Source organism: Pempheris klunzingeri, chromosome 21 (genome assembly GCF_042242105.1).
Source record: "Pempheris klunzingeri isolate RE-2024b chromosome 21, fPemKlu1.hap1, whole genome shotgun sequence".
Lineage (NCBI taxonomy): Eukaryota > Metazoa > Chordata > Actinopteri > Acropomatiformes > Pempheridae > Pempheris > Pempheris klunzingeri.
This window is the reverse complement of record NC_092032.1, coordinates 8,491,545-8,508,372: the sequence shown is the minus strand read 5'-3', so window position 1 is coordinate 8,508,372 and position 16,828 is coordinate 8,491,545. Positions and strand designations below refer to the sequence as shown.

Below are 16,828 nucleotides of genomic sequence, written 5' to 3'. Positions count from 1 at the left end.
ATTAATTTGAATAAATATTAAGATAAAGATCAGCAGTCTAAAAAAAATCTGCATATCTACGGCCATATTTACACTTAGTTTCTACCTACTGTGTACTAGTTAAGTCTGTAGATAGACAGAGAGCACAGTTAGGGTGTGTTCTCAGTTATGAGCTAGACGAGAGGCAAGGTGAAGTGAGGCGTGGGGAAGAGAGAAGATACAGTAATTCTGCTGGTGTGACATTTTCCCATAATCCCTCCCAAATGCCGCCAGTGTCAAGAGACAGAGTGGTAGAGAGTTGGTGGGAGGAGGAGAGATGGAAAGCATGTATCGCCATACTTTTTCTGAGCTGGAAAAAAAACCATCTATTAACCTTTTTTACCTCCCCTATAGATTAGTATGTAGTGCTGAATAGGTGCATTTGCGTGTGTGTGCGCCTGTTCCTGTGTATGCGCGTGAAATAAGAACAATAATGCAATGATTGGATCAAAAGAACATGACAGATTCATTATCGACTTCACACGCACACACACACTGGGACAACGTCCTTCGGCCACTGAAACAGTGAACACAGCACTTAGGACCATGCGTCCTATTGAGTTCTCACAGCCAAATATCATTACATTTCCAGCTTTAGTCTTTACTTGTGTATATATATAATTTGATCTATGTGCCTCTTTTTTTTACATTTATCTACATGTTTAATGTTCATGTGTGTATAAGTGTGTCTACCCAATGGCAACCTAATTTACATGCATCTGTCTGTGTGTCTCTCTTTGATCTATCCCTCTATCTCCCAGGCCTTAGGTTCCGGCTGAAGCTCACCGTAGCAAAGAGGAAGGCAGACACACAGGGTTGTTATCATCCCAAGGTCACACACACGTACACACATGCACAAACAGATAGGCCACCTCAGAAAAGGAAAATAACTACAATGGGCAATTTACCCAGAACAGGCAGGGATGATGGCCAGGGCACAGATGCACGCACACACACACAAACACACAAACAGACACACACGCACATACACACAGCTGTGCCTCAGGGCCAAGGTTCTGGCAATGCATCATTACCCTCCCTTGGAGGTAATTCCATATCCCAGCATGCATTTCTCATGTGGAGAGGAAATTACCCCTGGGCCGTGCTGAGAGCCAATAGAGTGTGTCCTCTCTCCTCTATCTGTCTCTCGCTCTTCCTTCCTTCCTTTCTCTTCCTCTAAATCCCTCGCATACCCTGTGACTGTGCCTCTCACACCCTTACTGTCACCCTCAGTTTCTCTTCCCAGTTACTGACCCATTTTTTATCATTCTTTATCTTTCGCTCATTGCCACTTCATTTGTCCCCCCCCCCCCCCCTCCCTCCTCTCTGTCTGACGAAGAACAGAGATTAATAACAAAGGATGAAAAATGACTGGCTGGCCCTCTCTATTTCTGTCCGTCCCTCTTTCTGTCTTTCAGTCAAGCAGTTGTTCATGGTGAGGTTCAACAAAAGGTCTCCCCTAGTCTGTCCCTCATTAACTTCTCTATCTTTTTCACAAACTAAAGATCCATATAAATGCATCATAAAGAAATAAACAGATATTCACCATTTAAAAAGCAAGACAAGGTTGCAGTCTTAGAGTCACCATTGTGAGGAAGTTAACAAGGAACCATTCTTTCTATTTGCAAGATAGTTTTGTGTTGTGTAACATACTCATGGAAAATGCTCATGGGTCGACTCGAATCATTTGAAATTCCACTGCAAAGGACAAATGCGCCGCTTTAGTCACACAGTATCTATTCTTTTCATTTTTTCCCAAATACCAAGAATCAGAATACGCCAACTAAACCAGAATAAGCCAAATCAAACTATTGCAAATAATTGGCCACACACTAATAAGCTATAATCAGCCATAACTATTACACTCTCACTGTATTATACATGTATTTTAGGGCTGTCAAAATTAACATATAATTCATTTGAAGCATTTTTGTGTGTCTGCATGTAATTACATGCTACAATTGCAATTACATGCTTTGGCCGTGTTGCATTTTTAGTGAATATAAGGGTTAATATGAGGGTGAATCTTTGGCATATAAGTCTAGGTATTGTTATTATTTCTTCATATAAGAAATATGCCTTTCAAGCTGAGTCTGACAATCTGTGGTTCACAGGAGAGAAACTGTGCTCAAAAACAAACAAGCAAGAAGACATTAAACACTAGTATTTGCATTTAAATATATTTATATTGTGTTGATTCTACATTGAAAAAAATTGAATTGCATTAATTGGAGTTTAACAACCGAAAATTGTGCAATTAACTTGTTAGGTTTTTAAATCCATTGATAGCCCTAGTTTATTTGTTCCTGCTTCTGGAAATTCTTTATTGGGCTTCTCCCAGTTCAGTACTGCCCATACATACACACACAGAGCAGAGAACTACTCTGGCTGCATGGTAACGAATCTGTTTCCAGTTTACACAGTAAGAATCCCTGTAACCCTTAAGGATAAGCGGCATAGACAATGGACGGATGGACAATAGAAATCCCCTGGTGGATTGTATAGTAAACTGGATACTGTTGATGTGAGCGGATCTTACTTTTACTTAATGAGTACAGGATCCCCTGTCTAAATGTTATCCTACCACACATGCACATGCCTCAATTTTATTCTAAAGCAGATGTGAGGTGGAGTGTATTCACCCCACAGAGCAACGCACCTAAACAAACAGACAATGGTTGCAAGAAGGGAATACACACGCTCTGTTCCTCTCTCTCACAAATGTGCACATAAATAAACATTGACACTAGTGCCCAACTGACAACAAGAGTAATGACTGCATAATAACTCTCTCTCTCTCTCGCTCTCTCTTTTTCCCTGTTTCTCAAAGCAACACTAACTTTTGATGAGGAGCAGCAACAGCAGCCTCTGTTGCCACAAATGGCAATTACAGGGCGCTGACACATTTAATTCTGCTGATATCTAAGCAACGAAGTGTATCGCACTATTCAAGTGAGAGCAAAAATATTTGAAGGGGAACAGACTTCACACAAGGCCAGCAAGAGTGCAAAGGAAACAGAAATTATCTGCACTCACAGCAGTTAGACTCATAGACCCACATTTGGTGGTCGAAGTGCCGTAAAGCGTTGCGTACTTCTCGCAGGAGAAGTTACATAGAGCAAGAAGAGGCATTTGGGGTGCTAAGTGGGGATGTAAAAAGGTGCCATTCTCCCTATTACAAGTCAGTGTACCATCAAAATGAATTCATAGCTGTTATCTTTGAGTAAAATAGTTGAATAATATTTCACACACACACTCAAGCGTGCAAGCGCGCTTTTCTATGTCCCTGCCTGGACACACATACACCCGATTCACAGACGTGTACTCACACACACGCACACACACGCGCACGCACACGAGAACATGCACAGGGTCACCGCTGACCACTGCAGATTTTCCATAAATAGAGCAATGTGTTCAGGCTGTGAGCCAACAAACACTGTCAGTAAACAGCGAGTGGTGACAATGACATGTCACACCAGATCACATCATATCAAGCAACTGCAAATAGCAATTCTATGTCAGCAGCTCTATTGTATCAAGCACACAGTGGGAGCACAGGGTGGTTCTTTTGACTTTACAATGTATGTTTTACATGTATTGTTGCAGTGATGCTGCATTGAGGCTTAGATTCCCCACTATGCTTGAAATGGAAGATTTTCTACTGACTGTATTTGGTGTAAGTGCCACCTAAATGCAAAATGTAAACTGAAAACAATCTTCACTTGATAATAACAAGAACATTTTGACATCAAACATCACTGACACTATAACCACTTCTGCTGGGTGAATACATTTTGGATTTGTGGGTAAGATGTAAATGAGAAGAGTTGGATTTAAATGAAGGGAGTTTGAGTTATCTTATCTTGAAGTGCTGTGTCTACATTTTAGGCTGATTGAGTATTTGATGAGATAAGTGAAGCACGCCCCCACAGTTGAAACAATACTGTAGTCTTGTTTTTGATCACAATGTTCCGACTTTTTTTTTTCTTCTTCTTGTCAATCCACATTTCTATAACACTTTGACAGTACATTCCTCTCTGTTACGGTTAAGCCCTCTTTCATGGTGTTTTTCTCCTTCTTCCTTGCTCCCTTACCTCCCAGGCTTGTAATGATAACCCTTGGTCCCCAAGTCCCTGAGCTAATGTTCATCTCTCTATCCCTCTCATCCTTACTCACAAACCCCTACTATGCCTTGCATCGCTCCCTCGCTCTTTATTCCTTCTTCGATCCCTCAAGATATGCCTCCCTTTTTCCCCAACACAAATGTCTCTCTGTGCTTTCTTCCCTCATTAAAATTCTCCCAATACCCTTATAGGTTCCCATTTCATTTCCTGTATTTTTTGGTTTTTATCTTCCCTTCTTGTTCTCCAAATGTTTATTGGTGCTGTAACTACAACATTTTGCTCGTCATCTTGCTCCCTACGTTGTTTCTTAATATTAAATCTTGAAGGAATCTTAGTGGAAGTGAGAACTTCGTTTCACAAAAAACACGATCTAAACAAGGAAGGGTAACACGTAATTACTTTATGCTCTGTCCCTCTCCTCAGGTCTTTCTTTTATTTGTTCACCTCCCTCCATTCTAATCTTTATCTATCCACCATCGTCCGTTTTCCTCCGTTATTCAAATGTCCCATCTCCCTTTATTTCGCACCATCTTCGCTGCATGTGCCTCCATCCTTCACTTCCACCCTCCACTTCCACTGTGTTCATCTCCCTCCCTCCTCCCTTTAGCTTCATCTTCGCCACTTCCTCCTTCCCCCTTCCCCTTATCTCCCTCTCCTCCTCATCTCCTCACTTCACTTCCATCCATTAGTGGTTATTGAGTTTTCTCTTTGTGTCGCTGTCTTCACCTCTGCTCTATTGCGCTCACTCTTCTGCAACAGTAATGGCTCCCTAACTGTGTTACGGGCTGCCATGCATGCGCGCGCACACACACACACACACACACACACACACATACAATATAGTAATGTACACAAGTTAAGCATAGAATATGCTCATGAACTAAAGAAGACAGTATCTTCTCCTAAACACACACTGCACACTATCACAGACATTAGCACACACAGACGTAACCTATGCCCTCACTCTGAGTATTCCTTGTCTCTAATTGCTGCTAACTCGTTTAGCACTTCATGTTAGCTCAGCTAGATCCAATTACAGCGACAGTGAGAGTGAAGTTTGAGTAGGAGGCCATTTAACCTCACGGCAAAGAGAAATGTAATGCATAGCTCCAATTCAGTGATATTACAGTTTGTCTCTGTTATTCACACTTTTTTTCCCTAAAAGGACACCTCAAATTCTCAGAACTCTACACACATATCCAAACACACACACACACACACACACAAAAGGCAAAACAAAATTATTCTCTGCATCCAGAACAATGTTATGTCCTTCACATACTTTGTGTTCAAATGACACGTACACACCATCATATGAAACCACATTTCTAAGAATCAGTTGAACACTGATGAACAGAATGTAAAACACTACTATGAATAGAAAACATTGGTATGAATGCCAGTCAGGAGACTTATGTCTGTGTGTTGCTCTTACTATCAATGTTTTGTAAAATATTTAAAATAAATTTGGATCTGTAAAGATGAGTAAAATGTACAATATACGCTAAAAAAAACACGCTGCATCCTTTATTCTGTTTTGGTTGTCCTCTCTGCCAGACTCTACCTGGCCAACCAAAGTGGCCGAGATCTCATCAGATTATGCTTCTTCTTCTTGCTATCCCTCTTCCTTGCCCTCCTCCTCCCCATCTTGCTCTCCTCTTGCTTTGCCTCTCTTTACGATGTTGGCGTTCATCGCTCCAAAACGGAGCAGCGAGCTGAGCAGTGTTCTTCTCATTGCTAATGCTCTGATTGCTAATTGAACAGCTACGCAACATTCGTTTTCCTGTGTGAGGAGTCAGAATCTATAGTAGGAAATGGAAATTTGAAAGTATTGGTGTCAAATTGCAATCCGAGTGTAAAGCAGGAAATGTGCTTGTATTATAGCAGAGGTGTTTCAGGAGGATGGTGCATGAGCTACAGGTTGTGGTCGATGTGTCTCAAGTAACAGTGTTAGTGTGTAAGCAATTGACAAAAACTGTAAATAGAGTAACAGATTATATATAAATCTATAATAAGGTTTAAAGAAATCAAAATGCGAGAATTTTAGGAGATCTGCATGACTCAGAGTTGAAATTAAGACCACTTTAAAAAATGAAGAAACAAAGCCATAAATATATTTAGCAAATATTTGAAGTCTTAATGTCTTTCGTTGTGTCAGTTTAGAATCTGAACTGAATCTGGTGACCACATTAGAAGCACAAACACACGCTTTACACTCACAGGCAGCCATTTTAAATAACTGCCATTCAAAATGCTACGGTTAATTTTCCCGCTCTGAGTCCTCACACGGGCAAACACGAGCTGCACAATTATTCAATTAGCAATCAGAGTTTTAGCAATAGAAGAAGAAGAGGGATTGCTGCCAACATAGGAGAGACGAGGAAGAGGGAGAGCAAGAGCAAGGATAGCCATGATCTCTGATGAGATTCGGGCCACACTGGTTGAACATTTGGTCATCTATGGTCTAACAATGAGGGAGGCTAAGCAGAAAGTACAACAGAACAGAAGGCAGGATGCAGCCTAGTATTTTTAAATATATTATTTGTTATATATGTAGAGCATTTTACACATCCAGCTTTACATATTACAGGAAATTTGTGTTTTACACAGTATTAAAAACAGTATACTCTACATATTCATTAAGTGTGACAGTGACCATGCAAAAGGCATAAGTCTCCTGATAATAGCAGTGTTTTACACTGAACATATCAAAGTAATGGATTCTTAGAAAAGTCTATTCATATGATGGTGTGTGTATCATTTGAACACAGCACAATACTGAGAGGACATAACGTCGTTTTGAATGCAGAGTTTCATTTTGCAGGAGATTTGTGAAGTTTTGCCTTGTGTGTGTGTGTGTGTGTGTGTGTGTGTGTGTGTGTGCGTGTGTGTGTGTATTTTTGGATGTGTGTAGCGGCCTGGCAATATGAGGTACGCTTTCGAAAAATGTGTATAAAGACTTGAGAGAAACTGTGATAAAAGCAAACAACATGCTGACTGTAAAGCATTTCCACACCATCAGACTCCAGCTAGTTAACTCTGAATTTTAAAATAGGCATGAATAACTTTGTAAATTTTAATTAAAGGTTTTATGGAACTCTGCATGGGGCATTCAACACACAAAAGAGCTCTCAAAATATTGGAACTGTGTACAAAATGGCTACATTTGTTTAATAATGGTTGAGTGAGGTTTATTGTCCAAAATAAAGTGTAACTGGAGGAAAAACAACATGTTTTTCTGTTTCTGTGTACATGCAGTATATGAAGCTTGAAGCAGTAAGGGAAACAAAGTGATCTCTTGTGTGTACTTTTGCACGGGTAAGTGTGCTAATGATTCCTATGGGCCAATAATGAACTCTTTCCTGGAAGTACAGTCAAGATAATAGTTTGTGTGTCTGAGTTTGAAAACACAATTTACTTGCTAAACCAACTTCTTAATTACCTGCAGAGCCTCAGTTTTAAAAGTTAGCAAAGTTCTAAGAAAATCTATACTTGAGCCTGCTGTCACTTTATTTGCATACAACTAGTTTACTCTACCCAGCAGTTCTAGATTAAAAAACACATGAGTGCAAAATGGTGTGTGGATCAGATGTGTTTTCAGGACTTTTATCAGTTCTTTATTCAAGATAATGAATATATGTAACATGTTTTGGGAGAGATCTTAGATTGTCACTGAGACTGCCATTGTGCATGAATGTTTTGATGAAACAGAAACCAATAAAATTGTTGATAAAACGACATGGAACATTCGATGCTGTAATAAAGCAGATTCACAGTCTCGCATTTTGACTAAATTAGAGCAATTAACTTTGAAATGTTTTCACTGCCTTTGTTCAAGCAGACTAGACACTAAACGTGGCAAAGATTTAACAGCTCTCTTCCATATTGCACTGCAATGAATGGCAGGAAATAAGCTAGTGTGCGAGAACAAAATTTCATCTTCCAAGCTCTATAAAAAGATTCATAACTTTGCAGGACTATCCCTTGATGAACATTCAAATTTGGGGCTCTCTGAGGTGCATGACACTGTATTTTTCTTCAGCTTTCTCTCCAGTTAGTGCACTATGTGTGTATGTCTGACTAATCTTGGTGACCTGCAGTCACTTCTTGTTTTCTCTCGCTACAGAGTCTCTTCACAAAACTTATTTCTACCCACTGTTGAAAGTGTTTGTTGTTGTTGTTGTGACTCAGTCACAAAACTGGCTGGTATAGATACACCTGAAACAGAGCATATATTACTGCTTCACCTCTTGCTGAATTCAGTGGTCTGTGTTTGCATTCAATATACAAACAATACAGTGCAGACAACAAACTGCAAGAATACAGTGTTAATGTGAAAGAAAGGCAAAATGGCCTTCCATGAGGTTTTCCAGACTGAGGGCCATAACTGGGGCGTCTGTTGCAGTGACCTGGGCCGTGACACGTTCATGTGCATATATAGAGGCTTGTTTAATCGAGGGTGGGTTTTTTGAACCCCAGTGATGAGCCTCTCCACTACGTCATTGAACGTGACGCCATTGTAAATTCAGATGGCTTTTTAATCGGCAGGTTTTGGTTTCTATTTATCATCAAATAACTCTGAAAGCGAGCCTATTGATATCCTTCAAGGACATCCTTTGATATATTAACTTATTATTTTATATATATACATGTGTAGCGGTATCTTTCTTAGGGTGTACGACCCATTATTGTGTATTTTACACAGTCATTAACTAAAAAAATATACATAAGAAACATGATTTGTGTTTGTGTGAAGACAGTCCAGAGCCAGTCAGTTACATTAATAATAAACCATCATGGCTTCACTGTTAGATACATCAAACAACTTCACAATATTGAAGAATCTTGGGGGGGATTCTGTGTTCAATTGTCTATGCACGTCATTCGGTCATTCTGTCATTCTGTCACTTTCTTTACTTTCTTTGCCGCTGTTTGAAATAATTCTGTTCCATCCTCCTGCTCTTATTCTGTCATCTATTTCACTGTCTCTCTCACCCATTCTTTCTCTCTTGCTCACTCTCTCCTTCTCCCTCTCCTGTGATTGACAGCTGCTGCTGAGACTTGATCCACGCACGTCTCAGTCCCTCTTGCTCTGTAATTAAAGGAATTATACATCAAGAGTCCTGTGAAATATATATAAATAAAGAAGGGAGAGTGAGCTTTGCTTAATTGCGGAGACAAGAGGATGGAAGTGATCACAGCCTAGTGGGACTCTTTTACACACAGCAAGACACTAAAGGACATGAAATGGAGCCTCTAAAGCAACTGGTGTTTTACTAGACAGACACCATCTTTTGTTAGATGTTTTTTCTGTGCATTTTCAAATCTATACATTTTTATTTCTGGCAAAAAAGTTGAAACATATCAACTTTTGTAGCAACGCAATATGACATAATCAAATAGAAGGAGGTGCACATTGCTGCACACATCTAGCAGCAAAACCATCCTGTCTGGCTTGCATGTCATCCTCATGCCGTTACCTTAAGTAACGCCCCCATCAACGCAGATCCTTCCATGTTTTTAACACAGTGCTGTGTTCACAATGAACACCCAGTTGGAGAAAGAAACTGGTGGAGTGGTGGGGGGGGTGCTATCTCTGGCTGTATTGCCCATCATCAAAGTTATTCCTCTGCATCTTGTATGTTCTCACACAGAGATTTATATTTGAGGGAAAATAGTAGATCCCTACTGTGCCTGTTGGTGTTGACATACAGAACACAAACAAACATTTTAGCAAAATGTAAAATGTTTTCAACAGGAACAAAAAAACCTGTGGTTTTGAGTTGCTTTTTGATCCAAAGGAAAAATTCAAAAAGTCAGTCAAAATTGATATTGCAATGGGTGTGTGAGATGTTTTGATTGATCAGCAATCACAATCAAATCAGGGAGTCACACAGGTCAAGAATCTTGGAAAATTCGCCTGGTTAGCTTTATTATGACTGACTAAAATACTGATCTGTGTATGTATGTATGTCATTATGTGTGAGGGTATGCATGTCAGTATGTGTGTGCGTTACGTATTCAACACATTTTCAAAAGCTGTTCATAAGAAAATACCTCCCACCAGACAAACAAATATGTTATCTGAGTTGACACAAGGTAAGCAAAGGTTTGGCTTAAGGTGACGGAAAGCTTAAATTTAATCAATCCAATGTCCTCAAAAACAAAGTGATACAAGTTTATATATGTGTGTCTCAAATCCTCTCACACACATGGACTGTTTGACATACTTTCCTTTCAAAGTGCCTTTAATAATCCCATGCTCCATAATCTTGTGCACAATGTGGTCCGATAAGCTCCACAAAACACACACACACACACGCACGCACCCCAAACACACATCCCTCTCATCTTACCTGGGGTCTTTCTGAATAGAGTCGATAGAAGGCGAACGCTGCAGGGTGCCTTCGGGTGGCAGGGCGGGTCCAGACTTGCTGTAGGGTGATTCCACCACTGAGGGGCAGTACTGCAGGGTGCGGTAGGGGTCTGCCACATAGGGGTCTGAGCCATACAAGTCCCCACCTCCACCACCTCCACTGGAGGTGTAGCCTGGTCCCACTGTGGCATAATTGTTGGTCCCGCCACGGCTGTAGTTTCCTGTGGCTGTGCCGTGACTTCCTGTGCGCTGCAAAGGGGCGGAGTCGACACCAGGGGAGGAGGGAGCTAGGGTGGGAAAGTAGGGACAGAGGACATAACTTAGGACCTGGTCATGGACACGCTGGGTAAGGTCTACAGGGAGGAGGAGGGAGCAGATGGAGAAGAGGAGGGGAGGAAAAGACAACAGGAGAGGTAAGGGGAGAAGGATGAGAAGAGAGGAGAGGAGAGGAGAGGAGAGGAGAGGAGAGGAGAGGAGAGGAGAGGAGAGGAGAGGAGAGGAGAGGAGAGAGGAAGACACAGAGATGAACGGATTGTTGGAAAAAACAACCATGTCTCCATATGGATGGATAAATATTGGCCACATGCCCAGGATTAACAACAAGGACCAACGTTCGACAGAGGGAAGGATTGAAGAGAGAAAAGAGAAAAATCGACAAAAGTTGAGTAGACAAATAATACAAGAAATGATCTACTAATCTACTATATTGATTGTCTACACTGTATTGACAATGCCGAATTGACAATTGAATTAGATTGACACTAGATAGACCAACTTCGCAGTACTTCTATGTGAAGAGCAGAACCCTTGCAAGCAAAACTTTAACAGTAATTTCAATGACAATGATTATTTGTAAACAGCGTTAGCTTTGTCACTCAGAAGACTCATTAGCCTCCCATGAAAAATGGAGTCTTTCATGTGAGCCTGTTTGCAGGTAGCTAGAGGACGATTGCAGGAACTTTTTCAACAACACAAGACATCTGCCTGTAGAGCAATAAGGACTAAAAAGTACATAAAATAAAAGAAGCAAAAAGCCAAACTATCGCTTTTTATAGTATGATGGAAATTGAATTGGGATTTGCTCAGGGATGTGAGCAGCCTGAAGGGCCACAGTAGCTGTCACCTTCACTCCCCGTCGTGTTGGAGCTGTGGATCCGTGATATATCAAGGTGTTAATGTGAGTCTGGGGGCCTCATTTCTCTGGCTGTAAAAACACTGAGACAGACGGTGTGGGGGGGGGATCCATCTCATCTGTCATTAGGACCAAGGTATGGGTACACAGAGACACACACATGCAAAAACACTATAAATGTGTTCTTCCGGGAGGATGTGATAAATCACAGAGCCTTGCGATCAATATGTGGCCATGTAGTTGACTGAGGCTTTAACACAGACCAATGAGCCTCTTACAATGAGAATTAGCCTTAAAAACGCATGGGGTTGGGATGACGCACACAAAGTAGAACACACACACTCAACATATACTCATGGGTCAGGACAGAAGCTTTCCTGCGCATCTCTTAAAACACATACAAGTAGGAACACATAAAAACACACACATTTAAACATTATATAAGGCCCCTGCTCACATAAAATAACAAGGGAGTGGAGGTTGTGTGAATGTGAGTGTATGTGCTGAGGTTGAGTGTCTCATCGTTATGTGACCAACAAACTTGCTCTTTAGCGTTGTCTACTGTGGTGGCATTTACTTGACCTTCACCACCCTCTTATCGCTTTCATTTACACCTCTCTCACTCTCACAGATGTACACACACACACACACACACACACACACACACACACAGGAGCTACCCTACCTATTTGGTATATGAGGCAGGTTAAACCATTCCTTAATAATCATTTTCCAAAGCTCTTATTTAAATTCTTCTCACCAAGTCTGGTAAACTCCATTAGTCAGCCCACCAGAGGCACAAGGAACCTTTTGGATGATGTAACCACATTAGCATATTTTTATTTCCTAACTCTAAAATCAGGTTAACAAAAATCCTTTGCCAGCCAGACAGTGAAAAATTCAACTTTCAGACTCTGCCATGCAATGCCCATGAGGCTAAAGGCTGCGTGAGCTCTTCTGCTGATGCCCCAAATTTGACAAAGAGCCAAGGAATTAGGCAGGGAAAGAGAAGCAGCGAAAGAGCCTGGGAAAAAGAGAGAAACAGCGGAGAGATGAGGGCTGGAGCTGCAGTTTAGAAAAGAGCCAAACCAGAGGGGAGAAGGAAGAAACAAGAGGCGACGGCGTTAGCGACAGTGCAGCCTCGTAGAACAGAGGGTATACGAGGGTAATGAAGCAGAGTTACTCCCATCAGAAGAAAATCCCGGTCTTTTCTGCGCTCTTTGAATGGTGTCTGTGGTGTGTCTGTCTTTCTCAACGTCTCATTAGTAGCCAGGGCTTCAGGCCCAGAGACTTGACACCCAAACAGGATGAACCCCAGAGTCAAAGAGGGGATGGGAGAACAGTAAAAAAGCAGAGAGAAGGAACACACACACACAAAAGAAAAATGGCCTGTCAAATTATTTTCATAGCCTGTGCTGTGACCAATGATAGGGATGTCCGTGGGTACGAGCTGAAAAGTAAAGAGCGAGAACACGAATGATAGAGAGAGATAGTTGGGAACATAAAGACAAAGAAGTTCCCCAAAAATGTCCTGCCAAATTACTGTTTTAGTCTGTCCTTTTGTTTTCACATTCTGTTACTTTGCTTCCCACGCCTCTTTATGCATTCCATTTTCTTCCTCGCTCAGTCTGCTCTCCCTCTCTTCTTCTCCTTTCTTAAGTAATGGAGTGCTGCTGAATTCAACATTTGCTCTGGTAATGGTGTGTTCTGACTGATGACTTGACCTTTGGGGCCAATATTGCCTGGCAAATAGTGTGTGGGTGCCTCTTTATGCATGCGTGTGTGCCATTGTGTATTTATTCTTGTATCCTCATCCTTGTGAGGAGCAGTTGGGGTTTTAGACTTTTGGAGTAACGCCATTTGTGACTAGGATTTAAGGTTAAGATTAGAATTAGATTTAGGTTTAAAGTTAAGCATGCATGTCAGAGTTATGGTTATGGTTCGGAGAAAAACAGAATAACCATAAAAATGAAAGTTCCCATCAGGTATGGTAAGATAAACATAAGCATGCGAGTGAAAGAGTGCATCCTTCATGAATTTGTTAAAGACCAGCACGAGGGAAGCTCACTGTGCTGTTTCATGAAATATTAAACAAATCATGAAATGTCCCGTGTGTGTACAAACAGATACACACACATGCACGCTCCAATAACATCTCTCACACCTAACACTCTAGTGGCGTGAAATTGTGTTTGAGAGGAAATAAACGGGCAGGTGTGTCTTTGTATTCCCTTGCTTTGGTGAGTAAACAAATCTCGGTTGTGCTCCTGCTGGCAGATTAGCGACGGGAAGGGAAACTCTATTAGTCATTTGACACAGTGATACCTCTGCAATTAGCCAGCCAGCCTAGGGGCTGGCTAGCTTAGAGCGGGGCAGACTTTCCTTTCTTTCACTTTGGGCTGCTGAGACGGGGAGTCCTGCTGAATGTGCAAGCAGTGGAGGAAAACAGGGGGAGAGAAAGAGGGAGGAAAAAAAAAAACTAGCAGGAGATCAAACCAATTCTCCAAGCTTTCCATGTCCATCCTCCCGCCTCATTCTTTCATCTCTGCCTCCACGTCTTTTGCTCCTACTCCGTGTCTGTCACTCTTTTTCTCCATCACTCCCTTGTCCTTCTCTCGTCTTCTTTACTTTCCTTTTTCCCCCCTCTGGATGCGTCCCTCTCTGTCTATACCTCCATCCATCTTTTTTCTCTAAGCCATCTCTTCTGAAACATTCCCCTTCTATCCCCGCCCTCCCTCTTTTGCTGTAGTTCACTCCTTCTCTGCTTCCATTTTTTTTTGTGTCTGTCATCCTCCCTCCATCATCCATTCATTCCATGTTTTCCTCTCCCTTTCTTCCTTAACACCCTTCTGTCTCACTATCTCTCCCCCTCTATTGTGGTTGTAGTAGACTATGTGATCAGAGCTGAGGACATGTCCTTTCTCTCGACACGCTTCAGTGCTCAGCACGATTACACAAAACCCCTCAGTACAGTCTCTGTCACAAACACACACTCACATACACACGCACAAGTACACGAACATTTCTGAATATGCAAGTGATTGACATGGACTAAACGTGTGTGCCTGTAACACATCTTCTCTGATGCTTTAAGGTCATGCAACAGCATGCACACACAACCTTGCTTACATCAGCCACAGATGAAGCGCACACACACACGCACACACACTAACACATACACACACACACACACACACACACACACACACACACACACACACACTGCTTGGATGTAGAGGAAAGTAAGGATTAGTTTCTCCCTCTGTTTATCCCTGGGAGAGCCTCCTGGCCAACACACAGCTCTTGATGTTCATGAGCTGGAAGCAGTGGAGGACACACATAGACACACACACATGCATGCACAAACGCAATTGTGCACACACACGCACATGCATGCACGCACACACACACACACACACACACACACACACACACACACAAGCAAATGCCCTCCTTTGCACTTTCAGTATCAAGTATACAACGTTGTACAGTGTGGGGGCTGTAGGGACACTTGTCTCTATGAGTCAAGGTGCCATGTCTTCCTCCAAGCATGCCATTTAGACACAGCAGGAGCTTGAGGCCAGTGGCTGCTGCTAAATGTTCACACTGCAGAAGGACAACAGTGAAAGGCATAAATAGATGAGTTTCTTTTCTTTCCAAATGAGGGGTGCCCCACCAGAAGTCAAACTCAAACACTGCAGAAACTTTCTTACAAAAGTAACAGAATTTACAGTAGTTGGCAGGTTGGCCTTGTAGCTTGTTGCCTTCTAACTAACTGTAAAATGCCTGAAAAAAACTAGTTTCAGCTAATTACCATACTTCATTTTGCCATGTGTTTCTTTCATACCTTGTCTCAGTAACTTTTGAGGTCTAATGTAACACTTTTAATTGCCTTATTGTTTTTGTATGTTATACAAGTAAACTTACCTTGACTTGCCTTGTCTTACATTAGTGTCTGCTAGTCTCTGCATAGTCACCTTGTCTGATTTTAATGATATTGTTTTGATTGTTTTGTGGCACAAAACTGGAGGGAGTTTTATTGTTCTTCATATTGACAAATATCTGAGGATTTGAGGACAGACTAGACACTGCCAATCATATGAAAAATATTTATATTTTTGGCTTGTGGCAACTATACAAAAGGACTACAGTTTCTGAAATGTGGTGGCTCAGTTTTTAGCACTGTCGCCACTCTATAAGGATTTAAATCTGACAGCTGTGGCCTTTCTGTATGGAGTTTGCATTGCCTCCTGTGTGTTTATGTGAGTTTCCTCCAGGTTCTGCTTTTTCCTCCCACAGTCCAAACACATGAAGGTAAGGTGGGTTGGAAGCTACTTATCACCCAGGTGCAATGTGTATTTCCTCTACTGCGTGCCTCTCACCCACAGAGTGCTGAAATAAGGTCCAGGCCCCAACAACCCTGATAAGTGGGTTAGAAAAGGGATGGATATCACACTTAACCTGAACACAAATTACTGACATAGCACATTTGCGTCTGATTCAGTCTAAATAATGTAGCTGTAGGTTTATGAGAATGGAGGCTCAAACCTCTCTAATGGGGCTCGTTGATGGCACAGATATACCATTGTGAAGCAAGACTATTCATATGCATCTTTGGTGTGATAAGGAACAACGAGCAGACCAAAAGCAAACACAGAAGAAATAAGCAATGTACACAACGATAAACTGTGAGTCAATTAATGAATAAAACATACTCTGAACAGCAGATATGAACATTTCTTTTCATTTGATGAAGACAGTCAACGCTGCCTTTGTGCTGACATCAAATATATCTATGTGATCTCTGAGGACAAAAACAAATGAATATGTCTTTCTACAGTTATGAATTCATTACAGCTGATAAAACAGAAAATATGCTAATCATGTAAACTGAGATAGCATGGGACACAAGCAGACTGCGTTTACGTGTTGTTGTTTTGTCTGTGCATACTTTGTGCGTGTGTTTTCCCTGTACGAACAGTATCAGTGGTCATCGGTGTGTTTGTTTGTATGTGCACGTATGAACACACTTTCTTTTGCCTATGTGTACTTGTGTGTGGGTGTATGTGTTAGTGAGGCGGGATGCGGGGTGACCAGCACCAACTTTACTTGAACCTAGATTTAGGAAATGCCGTGTTTTTTCGCAAGGGAAAGACATTTGTGCTAATCTGTTGA

The 16,828-nt window shown here is 41.5% G+C and overlaps 1 protein-coding gene across 1 annotated transcript in view; it reads right to left on the bottom strand.

Annotated features, from left to right (window-relative positions):
- Nucleotides 1-16,828, bottom strand: part of ctnnd2a (catenin (cadherin-associated protein), delta 2a) — a 198,274-nt gene that overhangs the window by 84,220 nt on the left and 97,226 nt on the right. The window contains exons 11-12 of the mRNA XM_070853339.1: nt 10,683-10,808; nt 10,502-10,646 (exon numbers count right to left, since the gene is read on the bottom strand). Coding sequence (XP_070709440.1) covers nt 10,502-10,646; nt 10,683-10,808 — 271 coding nt within the window. The remainder of the gene's footprint in view (nt 1-10,501; nt 10,647-10,682; nt 10,809-16,828) is intronic.